The sequence below is a fragment of the Phacochoerus africanus genome, chromosome 16, assembly GCF_016906955.1.
Source record: "Phacochoerus africanus isolate WHEZ1 chromosome 16, ROS_Pafr_v1, whole genome shotgun sequence".
NCBI lineage: Eukaryota > Metazoa > Chordata > Mammalia > Artiodactyla > Suidae > Phacochoerus > Phacochoerus africanus.
Window position 1 is genome coordinate 31,458,422 of NC_062559.1, and position 17,398 is coordinate 31,475,819.

At 33.5% G+C, this 17,398-nt stretch overlaps 1 protein-coding gene across 1 annotated transcript in view; it reads right to left on the reverse strand.

Annotated features, from left to right (window-relative positions):
- The window catches only part of FOXP2 (forkhead box P2), a 545,958-nt gene that overhangs the window by 149,854 nt on the left and 378,706 nt on the right, over positions 1–17,398 (reverse strand). The window contains exon 5 of the mRNA XM_047762905.1: positions 5,503–5,592. Coding sequence (XP_047618861.1) covers positions 5,503–5,592 — 90 coding nt within the window. The remainder of the gene's footprint in view (positions 1–5,502; positions 5,593–17,398) is intronic.

Genomic DNA, 17,398 nt, shown 5'->3' on the forward strand with positions numbered 1-17,398 from the left:
ACATTAAAGCCTAAGTTTACGTGTGGCAAGTGTGACATCCACATGTTGCAGGATACAGCAGGGGGGTGTACTCCAGGGGTACCTGAAACACTCATTGCTGCTTTCTTATAAGTTAGGCATACTTCATATCATAGCGAATAGTGAATTTTGATAATTATGGCCAAGTAAAGGGAACCATGTTCTAGAATATTTCTTATAACCTTGGATTAGGTATAAATTCCTTGGAGCTGATTATAACGGAAATGATCTATTAATTCATTAGAAGTGCAAGGATTTATACTGGTTACTTTGCATGTATACTTTTTGGTCCTGACAGTGATCCTGCAAGGTGAGTGTTCTTATTTCCATTTTAGAGACAAGGAAAAGGATTTCAAGAGATCGTTACTCTAATTGACGGTAAAAGTAGGCTTCAGACCCCAAAACACATGTTCTTTCTATTGCATGCCATGAGTAGATCATTTTCCCCATAAGCACACATAATGATGATGGACTGGGTGTCCTAGACTCTCCTCCACAGTGTCAGCCTTGTGCAGCTGGCCACAGGTGGCAACATTATAATATTTTAGGGATGATTTTATTTTGTTACATTCTTACAAAACTGTCTTTTCCATGATGCCTATTAAAAGTTCTTTATTGGAATGGGAAAATCAGGGCCACACAAGGCAGAGTGTGTCCTTGTTAGTAGTTTTTTATTTAAACTTTTTTAAAATTTATGATATAAAACCAATACATTAGATTTACTGCTTATCTTTTGATACACAGAAACTATGAATAGCAAAAGACACCTTTTAAAGTTTCTTTTTAAGTTTTCTGCATCACAGTAGTTTGAGTAGTAGTACTCAAACCCATATTGCAGACTTCCTGCTTATGTTGTTTTCAGTATTTGGAATAAAATGTGCTTTAGCTTCTCTCTAATTCTTATAGGCTAGAAATTAGAAATTAATGTTGAAAAGGAAATATTCAATTTAATTCTTTACCACTGCATGTATGGACTTTTATAATTTCCTAAAACATATTTATCACTGTCCAATTCTATAACCCACAGAGTTAGTATTTTTCCTTAGAAAAATATTTTATTATTTACATATTTTACACTTTATTTTTGATGTTTGCCCTGGAAATATTTATAAAATATTACATTTTATAAATCCTGATTAGTTTACTGGAGATTTTTGTTTTGTTTTGTTGACAAGTGCTAATTTTAACATTTTGGAGTAAAGTAGAGGATTTGTTAAATTATATTATATCCCAACATATTTTAATGTAGATTATGAAGCAAATATATGAAGTAAAATAATTCTTTATGTAGCTTAATTTTTTTCCTAAAAGCAATTTATTAAATTATCTCAAGGAACTACAAAGCTTCCTTACATGTTATATAAAATGATACTTTCACTATGATTTTCATACATATGAGAATTGATACTTTGATTCCAAAGTATTATTTTTGGCTATAGTATGTTCATAAAGTACTTGCTCTATAACTGAAAACAACAACAACAACAAAATAAACAAACTTAACTCTTAATGCAAAGCTAATATCCAACAAGACACAAGCTACTCTTGAAATATTACGATGCCTATCACTTAGTTTAAAAAGAGTGAAATGTTTAACCACAGAAGATTATATTTTGTCCATCAGATAGTCCAATATCTTTAATTTAAAGGTGTTGAATGAATTCCTCAAACTTATAAAACTAGCTTGTGGCAGAGTCAGAATAACTCACTTTTCTTTTTCACTATTCCATTCTCGAACTATTTAACACAAAATTATAAAAAAAATTAAATTATCTATTGGAAAAAGAGAACTTTATATATTAACCTCAATGAAGGAAGTGATTACAAGGCTATATACTAATATTCATCTAAGATATCAAAGCAATGGCATTTACCTTAAATTTACGTCTCTGCTCTGCACAGCTGTTGAAGAACCACAAGTCTGTCTCATGGCTGTAAATGTAACAAGAACAATAATGCGACCAATTTTCATACCTAAACTAAATTAAGTAGATTTGTTATAGGCTAGAAAATTGATAATGTATTTCACAAAAAATTTTAAGTTATAGATTATGAAAGTGCACGTGTGTATATGCAAATGTGTTTGTGTATGTGTGTGCACGTGAATTAATTCTTCTTAAAAATCTGGAAATGAGTTTCATAAAACTGAAAGTATTACCTACTCTCTTTGGCTAACTTTTCTCACTGTGGAACACTATAAGTACATCAAGTCTAGGCAGTAGCAGTAGACACAGATAAATAAAACAAATTAAAATGAGAGGCTGTCTTCAGCTATTATTAGGTTATGTTTTCTGCGATATATAGGAAGAATGTAAAAAAGAAACATCTGGTAATGCTTAGGTAATATCAGATCCCATTTGCATCACAATCTTTATATATTATTCATCAATATGTCATTAATCAATGTACCTACTTGATTGGACCTATTCAGTTAGTTTTTCATGTAATGAATAGAACATATAAACATATTTCAAATACATATATTCAGATATCTATACATGAAAGTGAAATCACTACTACAATTGGTACTCAAGCTTGTCAGATGTGATTTTTTTCTTTCCATTTTGCAGTAGATATGCTAATATCTGTGCCTTCTGTAGCACAAAACCGTGAAAAAATGTAAATAAAAAAGTAATAGTAGATAAATACTAGTCTGCTAGAAATATTTTCTCTACCATGTCACACTTCAAATCTGGCCACCACTTTTAAACATTTAAAAGAAACTCGGGTGAATGTAACAAAGCAACCGGATATTGTTCTTGTGACTTGAGCCATTAAAACAGAATTTTTTTTAAATCTGTATTTTCTTTCAAATGTTATAAAACTGTTCTCCATCAAAACTGTATATTAAAATGAAAACCACATAATATCTTTTTAGGTCTTCTAAAAATATGCTATGCCTGAGAAACTATAAGCTACCACTCTCAATTACTACAAGTACAATTTTTGAAACATTTTCAATTATCTTTTTTAATTCTAAAAGATAATCTACATCAGCTCTATTGTGAAAGGTTGGTTAAACTCTTAGGTAAAAAAAGAATTGGGCAGTGAGAGAGAATCATAAAAGTTTTAAAGTGTTACTTTCATGGTCAATTTTTTTAACAAAAATATCCTACCCTTTTCTTTAACGAAAGTGACAAATAGTGCAACTCATGCTAAATAGTATTTGCAGATGCAAAGATAGGCATTAACTAATATCCCCTTTTGACAACATGTGTAAACTAGTATAAAATGCTATTCGATTTTTATTAGGTTTTTAATACAATCCCGGCATGTTTTTAGTTGCTAAGTTTATCAAGTATTATGAAATACTAAAATTGTAAACTCACATTAACTGCAGTGTATATTTTGGTGAACAAATAAATCTTCATTCATTACTTTTAAATTCTTTTTCATAAAAATCTACTTTTTCTTCCTATGACATTTTGATGTGAGATCCAATTAAAACTACAAAATAATAATAAAATGCTATAGTTTTATAATCTGTACAATGGATATATATTCATAATAACATGAATCACAAAACACTAAATATGAGACAAAAAAATGAAAGTTTGTAGTAATTGTTGGCAACTAGAGTTGTTAAAAGGTATTTATAATACTAATAATCACTCTTTGGTGATAAAACAACAAAATTGAGGCATTCTCGAAATTTTAGTTATGCAACATTTGGTATGTCAGCAATATTTTCTTATTTTAGAGTCATTAATATTTCCAAGAAAAATTATGTGTATTTTAGTTAAAGTATCACATTTTGCCTTCCAATGCAACAACAACAAAAAAAGGAAAGTTGAAAACCTAAAGCCTAGCCATTCTTTCCAGAGATACCCTGGTAACCAGCCATAAAGAAACTTCTACAGGACTTAGCTTTGGAGAAGGGTCAACTAACTATTTTGCCTGGTTTGTCAAGAGAAATGATTTAAAAAATTAGGACAACATACAGTGTTTTTCAGATATCTGAAACAATAAACTCTTTCCTACTTGGGCTTATACTACCAGCATCTAAATCTCCTTTGCTATACCAACAAGAGAGCAAAATTCCCAGTCTGAAGCCAGAGTGAGGATAAATCTTTCACTTGCTATCTTCTGTGACTTCTATGTAAATTTTTCTCTGTCATATTAATTGTATGGAGAGGCTCTCATGGAATCAGATAACTCAATGGAAATACTCCAATCACTGTTATTACTTGGGGAGGGATATTATAGCAAGGAAAGTTTTCACTATGGAATAACTGATTAGTTAAAACAAAAGTATGTGATATTTATTTTAAAAGAGAAAAAGCTTAAAATGAATCTTAAACTCAGGCGGATTCATATAACTTTCATTTGCAACCCATGGCAGACACTGTACTTCACAATCCCTCTCCCCAAGATCCCCTGCTTCCCATCCACCCCTCACAAATGAATTGTTTGCAAGAATGTATATTCTCATCTCAAATCTGTCTAGGGACAATGCATTTAATCCAGTTTTATGTAGTAAGTAGCTGCTGGATTGTGTAGATCAGTAGCCAACAATTCTGTTACAAAACTAAGCTTCATGTCATCCTGTAAGACTGACTTACTAGTATATGAGAGTACACCTGAAAATAAAAAGACAGCTAGGCCATAAAATTTTTTTCTTCAAGATTGTTTTGTTAAAATAAAGCAATAAGAAAGATGTATACTTAAAAAAAAACACCTAAGCTTGCCTTATTAGACATATATATAACACATGATTTAGAAAAAAAGCATTGCTTATCTTTCAATACAACTGATAACTATTTTGAATGATGTTTATGCGACTCCAGATTCTACCTTCCAAACATTTAAAAAATACACTCTAAAAATGTTTTTTTCCCCCTGATGTCCTACATATTTTGGTTAAGATTATATAAAACAATGGTTATATTATATTAACAAAAAGTTACTTTAAAAGACATACATATTATCAGTTTCACAGGACAAACAGAGTGAGTAAGACAACAAACTCCAGAATGTGTTTTCATAACTGTAGCAACAGCAATAACTCTTTGGCAAACTCAGTTTTGTTTTGTTTTTGGCAACCTTGGAGCTTTTCTGCATTTCTCACTTGAATACAATTACAAAAGTGTTGTCTAAGAATGCTTTGTTCTCTACAATTTTACTATGATTTTGCTTTTAAAGAAGAAATTTTACATTTTAACCTGTTTGTGAATTAAATTCCGTTAAAATCCCACAAGGGAGTTCTACACAAAACTCTTAATGCCTATGTATACCAAATGTTGTTCCTACATAATTTTTCCAATAAGTGACACTGTAAACTTTTGCAATCTATGCTAATAGAATATCATTTTTTTCCTCTTTCGAGAAGATAAAATGAGTTATCTTTTTGAATTAAAAATTACTTGCATATGCAAATGTAACAATTTTCTATATATTTATATACACACAACTGGGTCTTCATATCTGTTACCATTATGAACATTTTTTAAAGTAAGACCCCAAAGATGGGAGTACTTTACTAACCTGTAATGGTCTCTGTTTATCACTGCTCTTAGGAGATTTCAATCCACTTGTTTGCTGCTGTAAGAGAAGTTGTCTTGCTGCTTGGAGAGCCTAGAATGTGAAAAGTGAGCAATATCTAAACATTTTGTTGAAAGGTAAAATGATTATCAGCCATTTCTTGGTTAACAGTAATAGGCTTCAATGTATGAGAATCCCACTCCCCCATTCTCCTTTCTAGAGAAAATCATTAAATACTTTAATTCTTCTAATGTGAAAAAAAATTCACATAACAGATATATGCAACTTTACTTAAAATAATGGAGATGCATGTAATCTAGCAGAAAATAAAGTTAATTTGTTTAAAGTACTCAAAGAAGAAAAAAATCATAAACTGCATCAATAACCTCATTTTCACAAGGAACTTGTCTTTGAGTGTTCAACTAAAATGCCCACTCCCTTTTAAATTATCATTCGATTTGCATTTTCATATTACAATTTTAAAGCAAAAGCAGTAGACTTCAAGTGTTACCGGAAGCTGTAATTAAATTTGACAAATCAACATCAGATTATCTTGAAAGTGAATTAATAAGGATTTTCACTAAAGATTAAAAACACTTTTTTTTGTACTTACAATTCAAGGGGAAACCTCTCCTTTGACAAAATAAAGTGCAGTTTTATGCCAAATAAAATTGAGTGGTTTTCATTTGCATTCTTAGCAAAATCAGAGAACAAAGAAATTACCACTCAACCAATCAGGTTTGTTTCTATGTGTGACAGAATACCAATCAAAATAGAAGATGTTTTCATTTATTTTTATGTTTTCTTTCCCACTGAGGAAAATAAAACTTAACATAAGAAATTAATGAAAGCCTTTCATTTATTGGAGGAGGGACAGTTTGGTGAGTGGACTACATAAACTTATCATATGAAAACTAATGTCATGAAAAATACATATTGAGATGTTTTAAAGATAGCAGTACAAACTATATAAAAACAACTTTTTGAGAGCCTCTATTTTACAAACTCATTGTTTTTCTCAACAACTGAGTTCAATAAACATTAATGATGAAATTTTTCAACCCATAAAACTAATATAAATCATTGCCCTACTTTGTTATTCATTGTTTTAGAATACAAAGTGAATTTTTCATGATGGGGAAAATATCTTAGATCAATATTCTTTTATAATAATTAAGATTCTAAGCTGATAAAAAAAAGTACAGTTTTGATTGGAATCAATGATCTGGTTTTTAAGAGAGTTTCTAGTATCCATGACAACAGTTGCTTTGACAAGATGTGCATATGGCATTACACTGCCAGCTGGTGTGAACAATGTTTGAACTACTGCATTGAGATGCTGAGCAAACAGAAAAAGTTGCCACGTCTTAACCCTCAGGGAAGGCAGTCATCCCCTGATCAATTATGAAAAGACAGAGAGAGGGCTGCTACAGTCTGGCTCCAAGCAAGTTTTCTGAGAAGGCAGGCAGACATAGAAACCAAAGTAAACAAACTGAATGCCCTAGCACATCTCCTAACAACATTGATTTGTCTTCCCATAGCAGGATCTGGCACAGTTTGTCAAGCAGACTTTTTACATTTGGAGATACACTCACTCACAACAATCTCCCTTTTGTTTTTAAATTTTTCAAGTAATTACAGTCAGCCCAAATGTACATTCCATCTCAGGCAATTTGATTATAAAGTTCATTTTGAAAAAAGGACCAAAGGAAAAAAAATTCCATAAATACTGTATTATTACAAAACACAGTTTGAAAAAATTTCACCTGATATCCTAAATAATAGAGCTTTCTTTTTTTAATGGCAACTCATAAAATAATGACAAATGAAATTTTTCAAATGGAAATTAGTATAGTATGACTTAGGCTGTGTCCATGCGAAATTCTCAAAAAACAAAACTATCAACTATTTTCCCCTTTGATGCCAAAAGCTACACAAAGTTTGCCTAATTTTTTCATGTAATTTTTCTTTTGAAAAATTAGCTTATCAGTTTATTTTATATATATAATATATAATACTTGTAAGCTTATTTAGTTTATATTTAATTCTATAGTTTATAATTTTTAAAGATTTCTAATGAACATAGTTCAGAATCCTGGAATCATGAATGATTAGGACTAAAAGCACTCTTAAAATTGTCTAATTGGACCTTCTCATTTTAACACATGAGAAAAAGGACGCCTAGAGTCATCAATACTTGGTTCAAGGTCTCCTGGCTTCCAGGCCAGAGTGAATTCCAGTGTGTCATACTGTCTCTCTGCCATCAAAGGAACCATTAGATGGCAATGAGTAAAGCTCTGGTAAAGGAGAACAATGAGTAAAGGAAAGGAAACCTCTGGCACCATCATGAATTATTTTTTACCTGTAAAGAGGTCATCTATTTATCAGAACTTAAAAGGGAAACTACAATATAATCTTTTTATAATCTGGATTTGTATTTAAACAGAATTATCACAGAATGTACACTGTTTTGATTGCTACATGTTCCCACCATCCTTGACTTAGATTTCATTGCAGACTTCACCAACACCTGATGGAGCTCTAAACTCTTGTAAAATTCTGATCACCTGAGCAGTTAGTACTAATACACTGAAGAATTCTAAAGCTGGACAAAATGTCAGAAATTGTTTAGCTGAGCTTTCACATCTTGGAGACAGGTAACTGAAAACCAGGATTTCAAAGACTTGACTAAAACCACAGACCAGTAGCAGAAACTGCAGAAGCTAAGGCTCTTGTCACCTAAGCCTAGGCCTCCATCTACTTCACCACCCACACTGTATTCATTCAACACAACCCAAACAAGTAACCCAATGGAATATGAAACACTCGGTAGCTATTAGAAAGACATTAGAAAACTGGATATATTAGAACTGCAGCTCATGAAAACATCACTGGAAAAAAATGTACACCTTTTTTAAAGGAGTCATAATAATAATGGCATACCGCAAGATGGCTAGCCAAAACACATTTCTACTCTGAAAGTACCTTAGTGTTTATATGCATTTATAATCATCTTTAAAAGAGTAAAGAATCATCTTTCAATATGAATTCCTATGAAAAAGAAAAACTTGCCTATATCAACATTCTTTCAGTAGCAGTGGAGACTGCTATGGTAAACATAAGAGATGGGGGAACAAAAAACAATTCCAAGAGATCAGGATGATTTAAAACTCATAAGCAGAAATTTTTGGCAGTTTGCATTCTAACTGCAGGCATCACATGACATTTTTACTTTCAGTATTCTGGATAACATTTTAGGATTGATTTTAAATAAACAATTGCTCAGAGACATTTGGGTCATCTTTGCAATTTATTATTGTAGCTACTCAAAAGATAAAACATTATGAGATAAAATACTACCGTCAATACACGGTGTTAGGTGTCAAGTTACATAAAACATTAATTTGAAAATTACTTGTCCACTTCAATTGGTAAATAGAAAAGATAAATTCCAGGGCCATTTATAAAGTTCTATGAGCCATACAGGTATTTACATGATCACCTTCCTCAAAAAATTAATTTAGAATAAAAGGCAAAAGATGTTTACAAAATTTCTTTTAATTTGACTGAGTCTGATGCAAATGAATAACAAGAAAGAGGTTTCTAAGACAGCCAAACCATATCTAGTTTCCAAAAATACATTTGCTTTGAATGAAGGGTGCACTTCACTTAATGATGTTATCTAATTTTAGCAAAGCTAAAGAAAATTAAGAGAGTATACTTTAAAAATTGGAATCAGACTATATTATTTTGAAGAGAGGAATAAAAATCTTGTTTTTAGGTTTTTATTTTTTCTATTTTAGTCGATTTACATTGTTCTGTCAATTTCCGCTGTACAGCAACGTGACCCAGTCATTCACATATATATAAATAAATATATGAATATATATATCTTCTCTTTCTCATATGAATAAAAATCTTTATAATAAAAGTATGCTTTTTGTTAGGCTGCAGAGGTGTGGGAATTAATATCTTTTCCAGAATTCAGTGCATTTTGCTATAAAATACTTTCTGAAAACATCATTCCTAATAGTTACTGTGTCATTTCAAATAATTAAGCATATTACTCTTCAAAAGTATTAATAACTTTATACTAGTTATGAACCTCAGAGACAGAGAGTAATTCTAAAGATTGGGTCATTATGAGAATTAAAAGTGAAAAGACTCTAATCTGGTAGAACAATACTTTTTATTCTTCTTGAAGAACACTGAAAACTTGCACCGGAAGTTGTTTGAGACTAGTTTAGAAAACACCCGGTGAAACCAAAAACATTGAATACTCTGAGCTTTATAAATAACTTCTTTTTTTCAAAGTAAATATATGTATATTTTGGGGAAAAAACAGACATCACTCATATCTCTCCCCATAAAAATAGGAATGCTTAACCTATCAGCCTGTTGCATTTGAGACATTAAAATGAAAAATGACATCTACGCCCATTAATATCTTCGATGTATAAACAGCACAGCGTGACACATTCTTGAGAGCTGAAGGCTACAAAATCTCTCTGAAACATAAATAACAAAGCACTCAGAAGCATATTTGATGTTGATATTCATCTCTGAGAAAAACACTGCTGCCTAGGCTTCTTATGAAAATAGATGCAGCCCAAATGGATCTCCTGTAATTGGTTTCAGATAGCGAGGTCAGAAGAAATATGATACAAGAAACGATTATGTGGAACAGGCGAAACAAGAATGTTTACACAGGCACTCCCTAGTTATACTGACAAGGGGTGTATACTTTGCAGATAACCAGAACCAAAAAAAATTTGCCAGCAGGATACCCAGAATTTTGCTCCTTATACTCACATATTTTAACCTTTAACATATGACATCTTTAACATGTTACTTTGAATACAGAGCATGTAATAAATTTTCAAACAGAATTTCATTTTTAAATTATTTTCACAAGCCCAAGTTGATAATAAGTATATTCGGATCCTTCCACAAAGGATATGAATTCCCATTCTGTTCGGCCTTGCCTCCCATTATGTTCCCAATAAAGAGAATATACTGATAAATGCAATCCAAAGTCTCATAATGCTATTTAATAGAAGAAAATTAGTCATCTAATTGTCATAACCTATTTTCAAACAGCAATCTATCAGAGTGAAATTATGCATCTGTAGTGATTGACCTTCCATTTTATCATGTCTGATACTTAATTAGACGGAGTTTGCTGGAAAAAAAAAGCTAATTACTAGAAAATGTTTTTAAAATAATTGTTATTTTTGCTTTACGGTATATTTTACATAAAGAATAAATGTGTGGATACATTATGTTTACATTGCGGGCCAGTATGGAGGCCAAGTTGAGAATCTATGATGGTCTATTTTATGGTACTATAATAAGGGAGAGTAATTACTTATAAAGCATCCTATTTACCAGTCAACCATCAGGCTACATTGTCTTAGCATTCATGATGCAGATCCAAAGAAGGGAAAATCAAGGTATTGAATATGCTACAGATGGATCTGCAAGTCATCCTCTGAAGCTCTAAGTCTTCCAGGTTCAGGTCCAAACTCAGGACACAGTTTAATACAGTATGGCTCCAAACTCCTAGATGAGCAGAGATGTATAAAACAAGCCCATGAGTTAATGGCAACTAATGGCTAAAACAGCTTTTGTTTTTTCAGATCTCAAATCATACACTCAGTTTAATGGAATGAATACATTCTCTTCCTCTGAGATGGCATTCCATAGGCCTCTGTAAACAATACCAAGTAGCGTAGTTTTCAAATCTCTATTTCATTCATTATTCTGCTGCTAAAGATAATGAATTGCTAATTAAATGCATAAGGAACATTAACATAATATAAAGCAATAATAAATATAATTCTTATTCATCTATTAAGGAATTCTGTCCAACTTAAAAATTCCCAAATACGAAAGGTAAAGATGAATTGGAACTAATTTTATTAAAATTAACAGTTTTATAACATCTCTTTTTCATGCTTACTGTTCCAAAAACTACAGTAGTTAATATGTATTCTCTCAGAGTTATTTATCTTTCTGCCATAAAATATTTTATTATTTTTCTCAAACATACTTTGGATTGCTTATGCTTCTCACATACCTTAACAATTTTTTTTCTCATTATGAGGCCAATATCACTTTTTGCTTAGATACAGATTGAAAATTCATTGCTGCTATATTGTTATAATTTCAAATGGCCTATTAGAGATTAACTGAAAATATATGCAACTAAATTATAACATAATATCTGAAAGTAAGCTATCCTTTGAATACTGTATTCTGGATTTCTCCTGCAATTTAAAAGATTGCAAAAAAGGTAGCATTTAGGAAATAGTTGTAAGAATAAAATACATGAAAAATTACTTACCATTAAACATTTTTTTTGCAAGTGTGCCCCATGTACTGAGCAAAGAACTCATACGTATTGCTTACTTGTGGCTTCAGGGGGTGATGTGACGTTGTTTTTACCATCAAAGAGCTTACTGTCTAATAAGAAAAATCTAGCGTAATGTCAAAAGGCCATACAAGTGTTTTTTAAAAAATATTCAGGAGTTCATAAGTCTTAGGCATTATTTTCAGTTAGGGAGATCAGTTAAACTTTTAGGAGGGGATGTTCCCATTGTGGCACAGTGGGTTAAGAATCTGACTGCAGTAGCTCAGGCCACTGCTGAGGCATAGGTTTGAGCTCCTGTTGGCACAGTTGGTAAAAGAAACCAGCATTGCTGCAGCTGTGGCACAGGTTGCAGCTGCAGCTCAGATTCCATCTCTGGCCTGGGAATGTCCATATACCGTGGGTGCAGCCATTTAAAAGTTTTTTTATGGGGATTATAATATTTGGCCTGAACTTGCATGAGAAAATAATTCATCTTTTGGAGATGATAGAAGGTGACCAATTCAAACAGAAGCAAAGAAAATGTGGGGTCATACAGAATAAAAAGAAAATAGTCGATCTTGGATAGAGCATGTGCTTAATTTAGCAGTGTTTCTTCATGGGAAGGTTGGGTGGAACTAATTAATGAATATAGCTAAGCAATAAATGACAAAGAGTTTTGATAATATTTAGCAGGTAAGGACAAATGTTGCTAGATCTGGAAAAGATGAGATATGCCTGGCCCAGGACAACACTGAAGTCACGCTGTGAAGGACAGATGAGAAGTGATGAAGCTATGAGGTAGAAAGCCCATTAATAGGTGTGTGCAACTGTCCAAGTAAGAGATAATAGGAATAATAAGAATCACTTTAGCTGAATACAAGAATTACAAGAGTTCCCGTTGTTGCTCAGTAGTTAACGAATCCGACTAGGAACCATGAGGTTGCAGGTTCGATCCCTGGTCTTGCTCAGTGGGTTAAGGATCCGGCATTGCCGTGAGCTGTGGTGTAGGTCACAGGACGTGGCTCGGATCCCGCGTTGCTGTGGCTCTGGCATAGGCCAGTGGCTACAGCTCCTATTGGACCCCTAGCCTGGGAACCTCCATATGCTGCAGGAGCGGCCCAAGAAATGGCAAAAAGACAAAAAAGAAAAAAAAAAAAAAGAAAAGAAAGAAAGTTCAAAGTAGAAGTGGCAAGATTTAGTAACTGGGTTTAGGGTAAAGGCTAGGAAGGTGTAAGTGATGACTTCAAAAGTTTATAGATACGCCGCTGTTGAAAAGAGGGAAATGAAAACATGAAACACAGGCTTTAGAAAGATGACGCGGTTTCCTTGCGGGCAGAATAACCAAATGAAGGGGTTTTTTAGTAGTTACTAATAATGCTGAGCTCTGTGTTAAGAGCGATCAGGCTAACAACAACGCTCTCCTAAAAGTAAGAGAGATGGTAGTTAGGACAAAGGGAGAGAACTGGGCTGCTAGTAAAGAGAATGAAGAGAGAGGAAGAGTCAGGTACAAAACTTGTGTAATATCTATATTTCATTTCATGAAAATGAGGAAACGATAAAAAAGGAAGGCAATGAATGGTGCCGAGAGAACAGTAATGCACTCAAGAAGATTTCTGGGAAATGCTGAACATAGAATTACCATATGACCCAATAATTCTACAACTAGGTATATTTGGAAGATAAATGAAAACATGTTTGTCCACGCAAAAAGTTATACACAAAGCTTTACCCATAAGAGCCAAAAGTTGGAAACAACCCAAACGTCCAGCAACAGATAAATGAATAAACCAAAATGTGGTCTGTCTATATAATGGGATGGTGTTCAACCATAAAATGGTTCTACAACATGGATAAAACTGATTATCCACACGTAAAAACATTATTCTAAGTGAAGGAAGTCACAAAGACTACATATTGTAGGATTCATTTATATGAAATGCCTAAAGTAGGCAAATCCATAGAGACAAAAAGTAAATTAGTGGTTGCCAGGGCCTGGAGGGAGAGGCGAATGGGGAGTGACTGCTAATAAGAATGGGGTTTCTTTTTAGGGTGGGGAAAATATCCTGGAATTAGACAGTGGCGTTGGTTGCACAACTGTGAATATACTTAAAACTAGGACACATTTTGTAGTATGCAAACGGCATCGCACCAAAGCTGTTATATATTTAAATAAAAGAATTGTGATATCAACTACATATCAAGGAAGCTGGAAAAAAAATAAAAGGAAAGAATTAAAGAAGAAGAATTGTGAAGAGAGGAGATGAATGATGTTCTCAAACACCAAAACCTCAAAGAGGGTAAGGAATAAGAAAAGTTTTTGCTCATCTGAGAGTTCACATGTGACCTATGAGGCTACCAGTTCTTGTGGAATATTAAAGCAGAGCTTGATTGCAGGAAGTCAATAGGGGAAAACCATGGCCATGAGGGCAAACAAACCTTGTGACAAGTTCTATGAAGACTAAAATAAGAAATCACTTAAAATAAGAGGGAATTTCTGTGGAAAGAGGAGGAGGAGTGAGTTCACACTGGATGGTCTGAATTAACTCAAAATAAGGAAGCACAGTCATCTATCGAGAGAAAGATTAGAATTGCGGAGAAACAAACGTCAGGAAGCTTTTCTATCATTGTTCTGAGAAGTACAGCCAGTGGAGTAAAACTAGATATTTAAAATGTTTTTAAGAGGATGTGCTTCCACATCCTTTGACAATATGTAGATACATGGATGTCTCCCGGAATGTTGCCTCCAGAAGGGAATACAGAGCTACCTACTTTCCCACTGCTCCAATTCAGTATCATCACTACTCAGGGTCTTTTTAAACTCTTAACCTGGCCAAAGGCCCTGACACCTCCAATTATAACAACCAGAAGAGAATGAATGACTTATAATCTATGTTGCATTATCATCCATCCTAATAGTTATCTTCAGTTTTTAAAAGACAGCAACATAAAAAAGCACATCTGTGATGCTGCCACTAGTGTCGTAACTGACTATTCACAAGTTCCCATTTGCAATTGGGAGAGAAAGTATGATGTCATGATGCCAACTAGATTTCAGAAGATACCTTTTTGCCTTTTCAGCTGATGAACTTAGACTATTTAACATCACACTGAGCCTTAATTGTATTGTTTATTAAATTCAGTTAATAATATTTACCTTTGCCTATAGGTGATTTCTAAATCAGAAAGCATAAGGTATTTGAAAGTATTTTAAAAGCTAAAGTATAAAGTAGTATTATTTCAAGTGAAGACTTTTTGAAATTACATGATTCTTCCAGCAGATATCAGTTTTTCCATGTATAACTACTAATCAATTGAGACTGACTCCTGGTTTTTAGCGTTACAGAGATTTTGCTAAATATATATGTGCACTTTAACTAATGGGCCTGGCATACCGCAGTTCCTGAAACTTTACCTCACTATTTATTTAGTTCTCTGCAATTAGTCAAGCAGAAAAATGTCCCATTGGAGAGGAAGAATATCTTAACAACTTCATGTTCTATTTCATTTTACAAAGTTGTCTTCTCTAAGACTGAGCAAAACAGTTTATAACTCTATGAATTTACCATTCCTCCAGATACACATTACCACATCTTCATGAACACACACGTCCTGTGCTACCAGATCCCCTGCCTTCAAGGGTCTTTTAGTGTAGTAAGAAATATAAAATGTATTCATTTTAACTACAGTGCAAAAGTAAAAATGCACCGCATGCCATTAAAGGGAGCACAAAAAGTGGCTATAGGGGCTCAGCAAAAACAAAAAGAAAAAAAGAAGAATGCTTATTAAGTACGCATTATATGCCAGCTATAATTCCAAATGCTAGCACATGCTATCTCACCACCTCCTCTAAACAACCCTCCTTTATCGCAGATGTGTAAGCTGAAGCTTACTCCTAGTAGTTAGGGTCTGTGTCCGAGCTGTTTCACACATCCTTGAAATGGCATAAGAGATCTGAACAACTATCTGGCTGGCTTTGAAGCTCTTGCCCTTTTCACAAGGGTTGGTGAGGAAGAGTCTATCACTGAAGAGACTTTTATATAGTAAAAGACATAAGTTAAAAAAAAAAACTGCTTGGGGCATAAAGAGAACAAAATAAATTCTGAGTCACTAGCAGCACTACTAGTTATGCCAACTAGAACAACATAAAGAATTCCAAGATCCTATTCAAATCGTTTTTCTTTTTTCTTCTTTTTCATGAGGAGAATTAGTCACATAAGCTGACATACGAAAGGGAATTTACTAGCCTTAAAAAGATAATGTCTTTGAAGTTACAAAGCACTTGATTCAGGAGGCTAGTTACAGAGGAGAAACCAATATTAAAGATGAAAAAATGTTAAGAGTCATCTTCTATCATGACCAGATAGAAAATAAACATGAAACAATATGTACTATGTCCTCATGGATTTAGAAGTAGAATTGCCAGATAAAATAGAGGATGCCTGGTTATATTTGAATTTATTTCTATTTTTATTTGCTAAATCTGGCAACCCTAGCTAGAAAAGTAAGTGTTTTAGAAAACGTTGCCAAGATACTGGGATTTTTTACACCAAGTTTTTCACTGCAAGATAAATACCATTTGTCTCATCAGAGGAAATGTTTTTTAGTCTTAATAAGTAATGAAGTCATCTTAACTATATTTTACAGGTTAGGAGAGTGAGTCGAAGGCTTTGGCTGCTTTTCCATGAAAAGGAACACTCCACGCGACCACGAATGCATTGCAGAAAGTATGAGGTGGACCACCCCAAGGACAAGTAAGCACATGTGTTTTGGACAGTCAGACCAGACAAAGCAAAGGAAACGTTTCTTTATAAGTCCTGCTTTAGCTTCCTACGATCAAGGCACAAGTCAGAAAAATGCAAAACCGTGGTTCTGCATTTGAACCGTGGTTCAAAAATACCTTCCCCTCAGCAAGGATGAGGTTCGCCAGCCAGGAACGCCAAGGCAAAGATTATGCCCCTGCTTGGCACCAAGGGGAGGAAATGCTACAGCAGATCTAAAGGAAAGAGACTTGAGGCAGAGGGCTTCTGTCTGAGAAACCCAGAAGATAACAAGGCCAGTCCCGGAGGAGGAAAGGGTTTGTGAGAGCAAAACCATCTCTTTTGGAGATTGTTTTGAGAAGAGGGAAGCCTTGATTAGTTCAGGTGCAGATACTGTGGGTTCAGAACCTCTAAAGGAAAACATCTACAGCTAAAATTAGAGTGTTTTTAGAAACAAAATGACAGAGTTGCCAAAGAGGCCTCAGAAATTCCAAGTTCTAATCCCAGCACCAATCCATATTTGTCTATGACCTCATCTCTGCCAAAGATGAACTTTGAACACATTCGTTCTTCCCAAACAGCTCACAACTGCAGCCCTGCAGGGCCATCTAAAGAGTGACACACAGAACTCACTGGTAAGGCAAAATGCTAGTCATGGACAAGCAACTGCTGATGAAGTGCTGTGATTATTCGAAAAATGTTCATTGAATGCATGTAAAAAGGAAGATATTTGTATTAAGAAAACAGAGTTTTGTGTTTTAGGCTATGTTATTCACAATGCAAATTACAA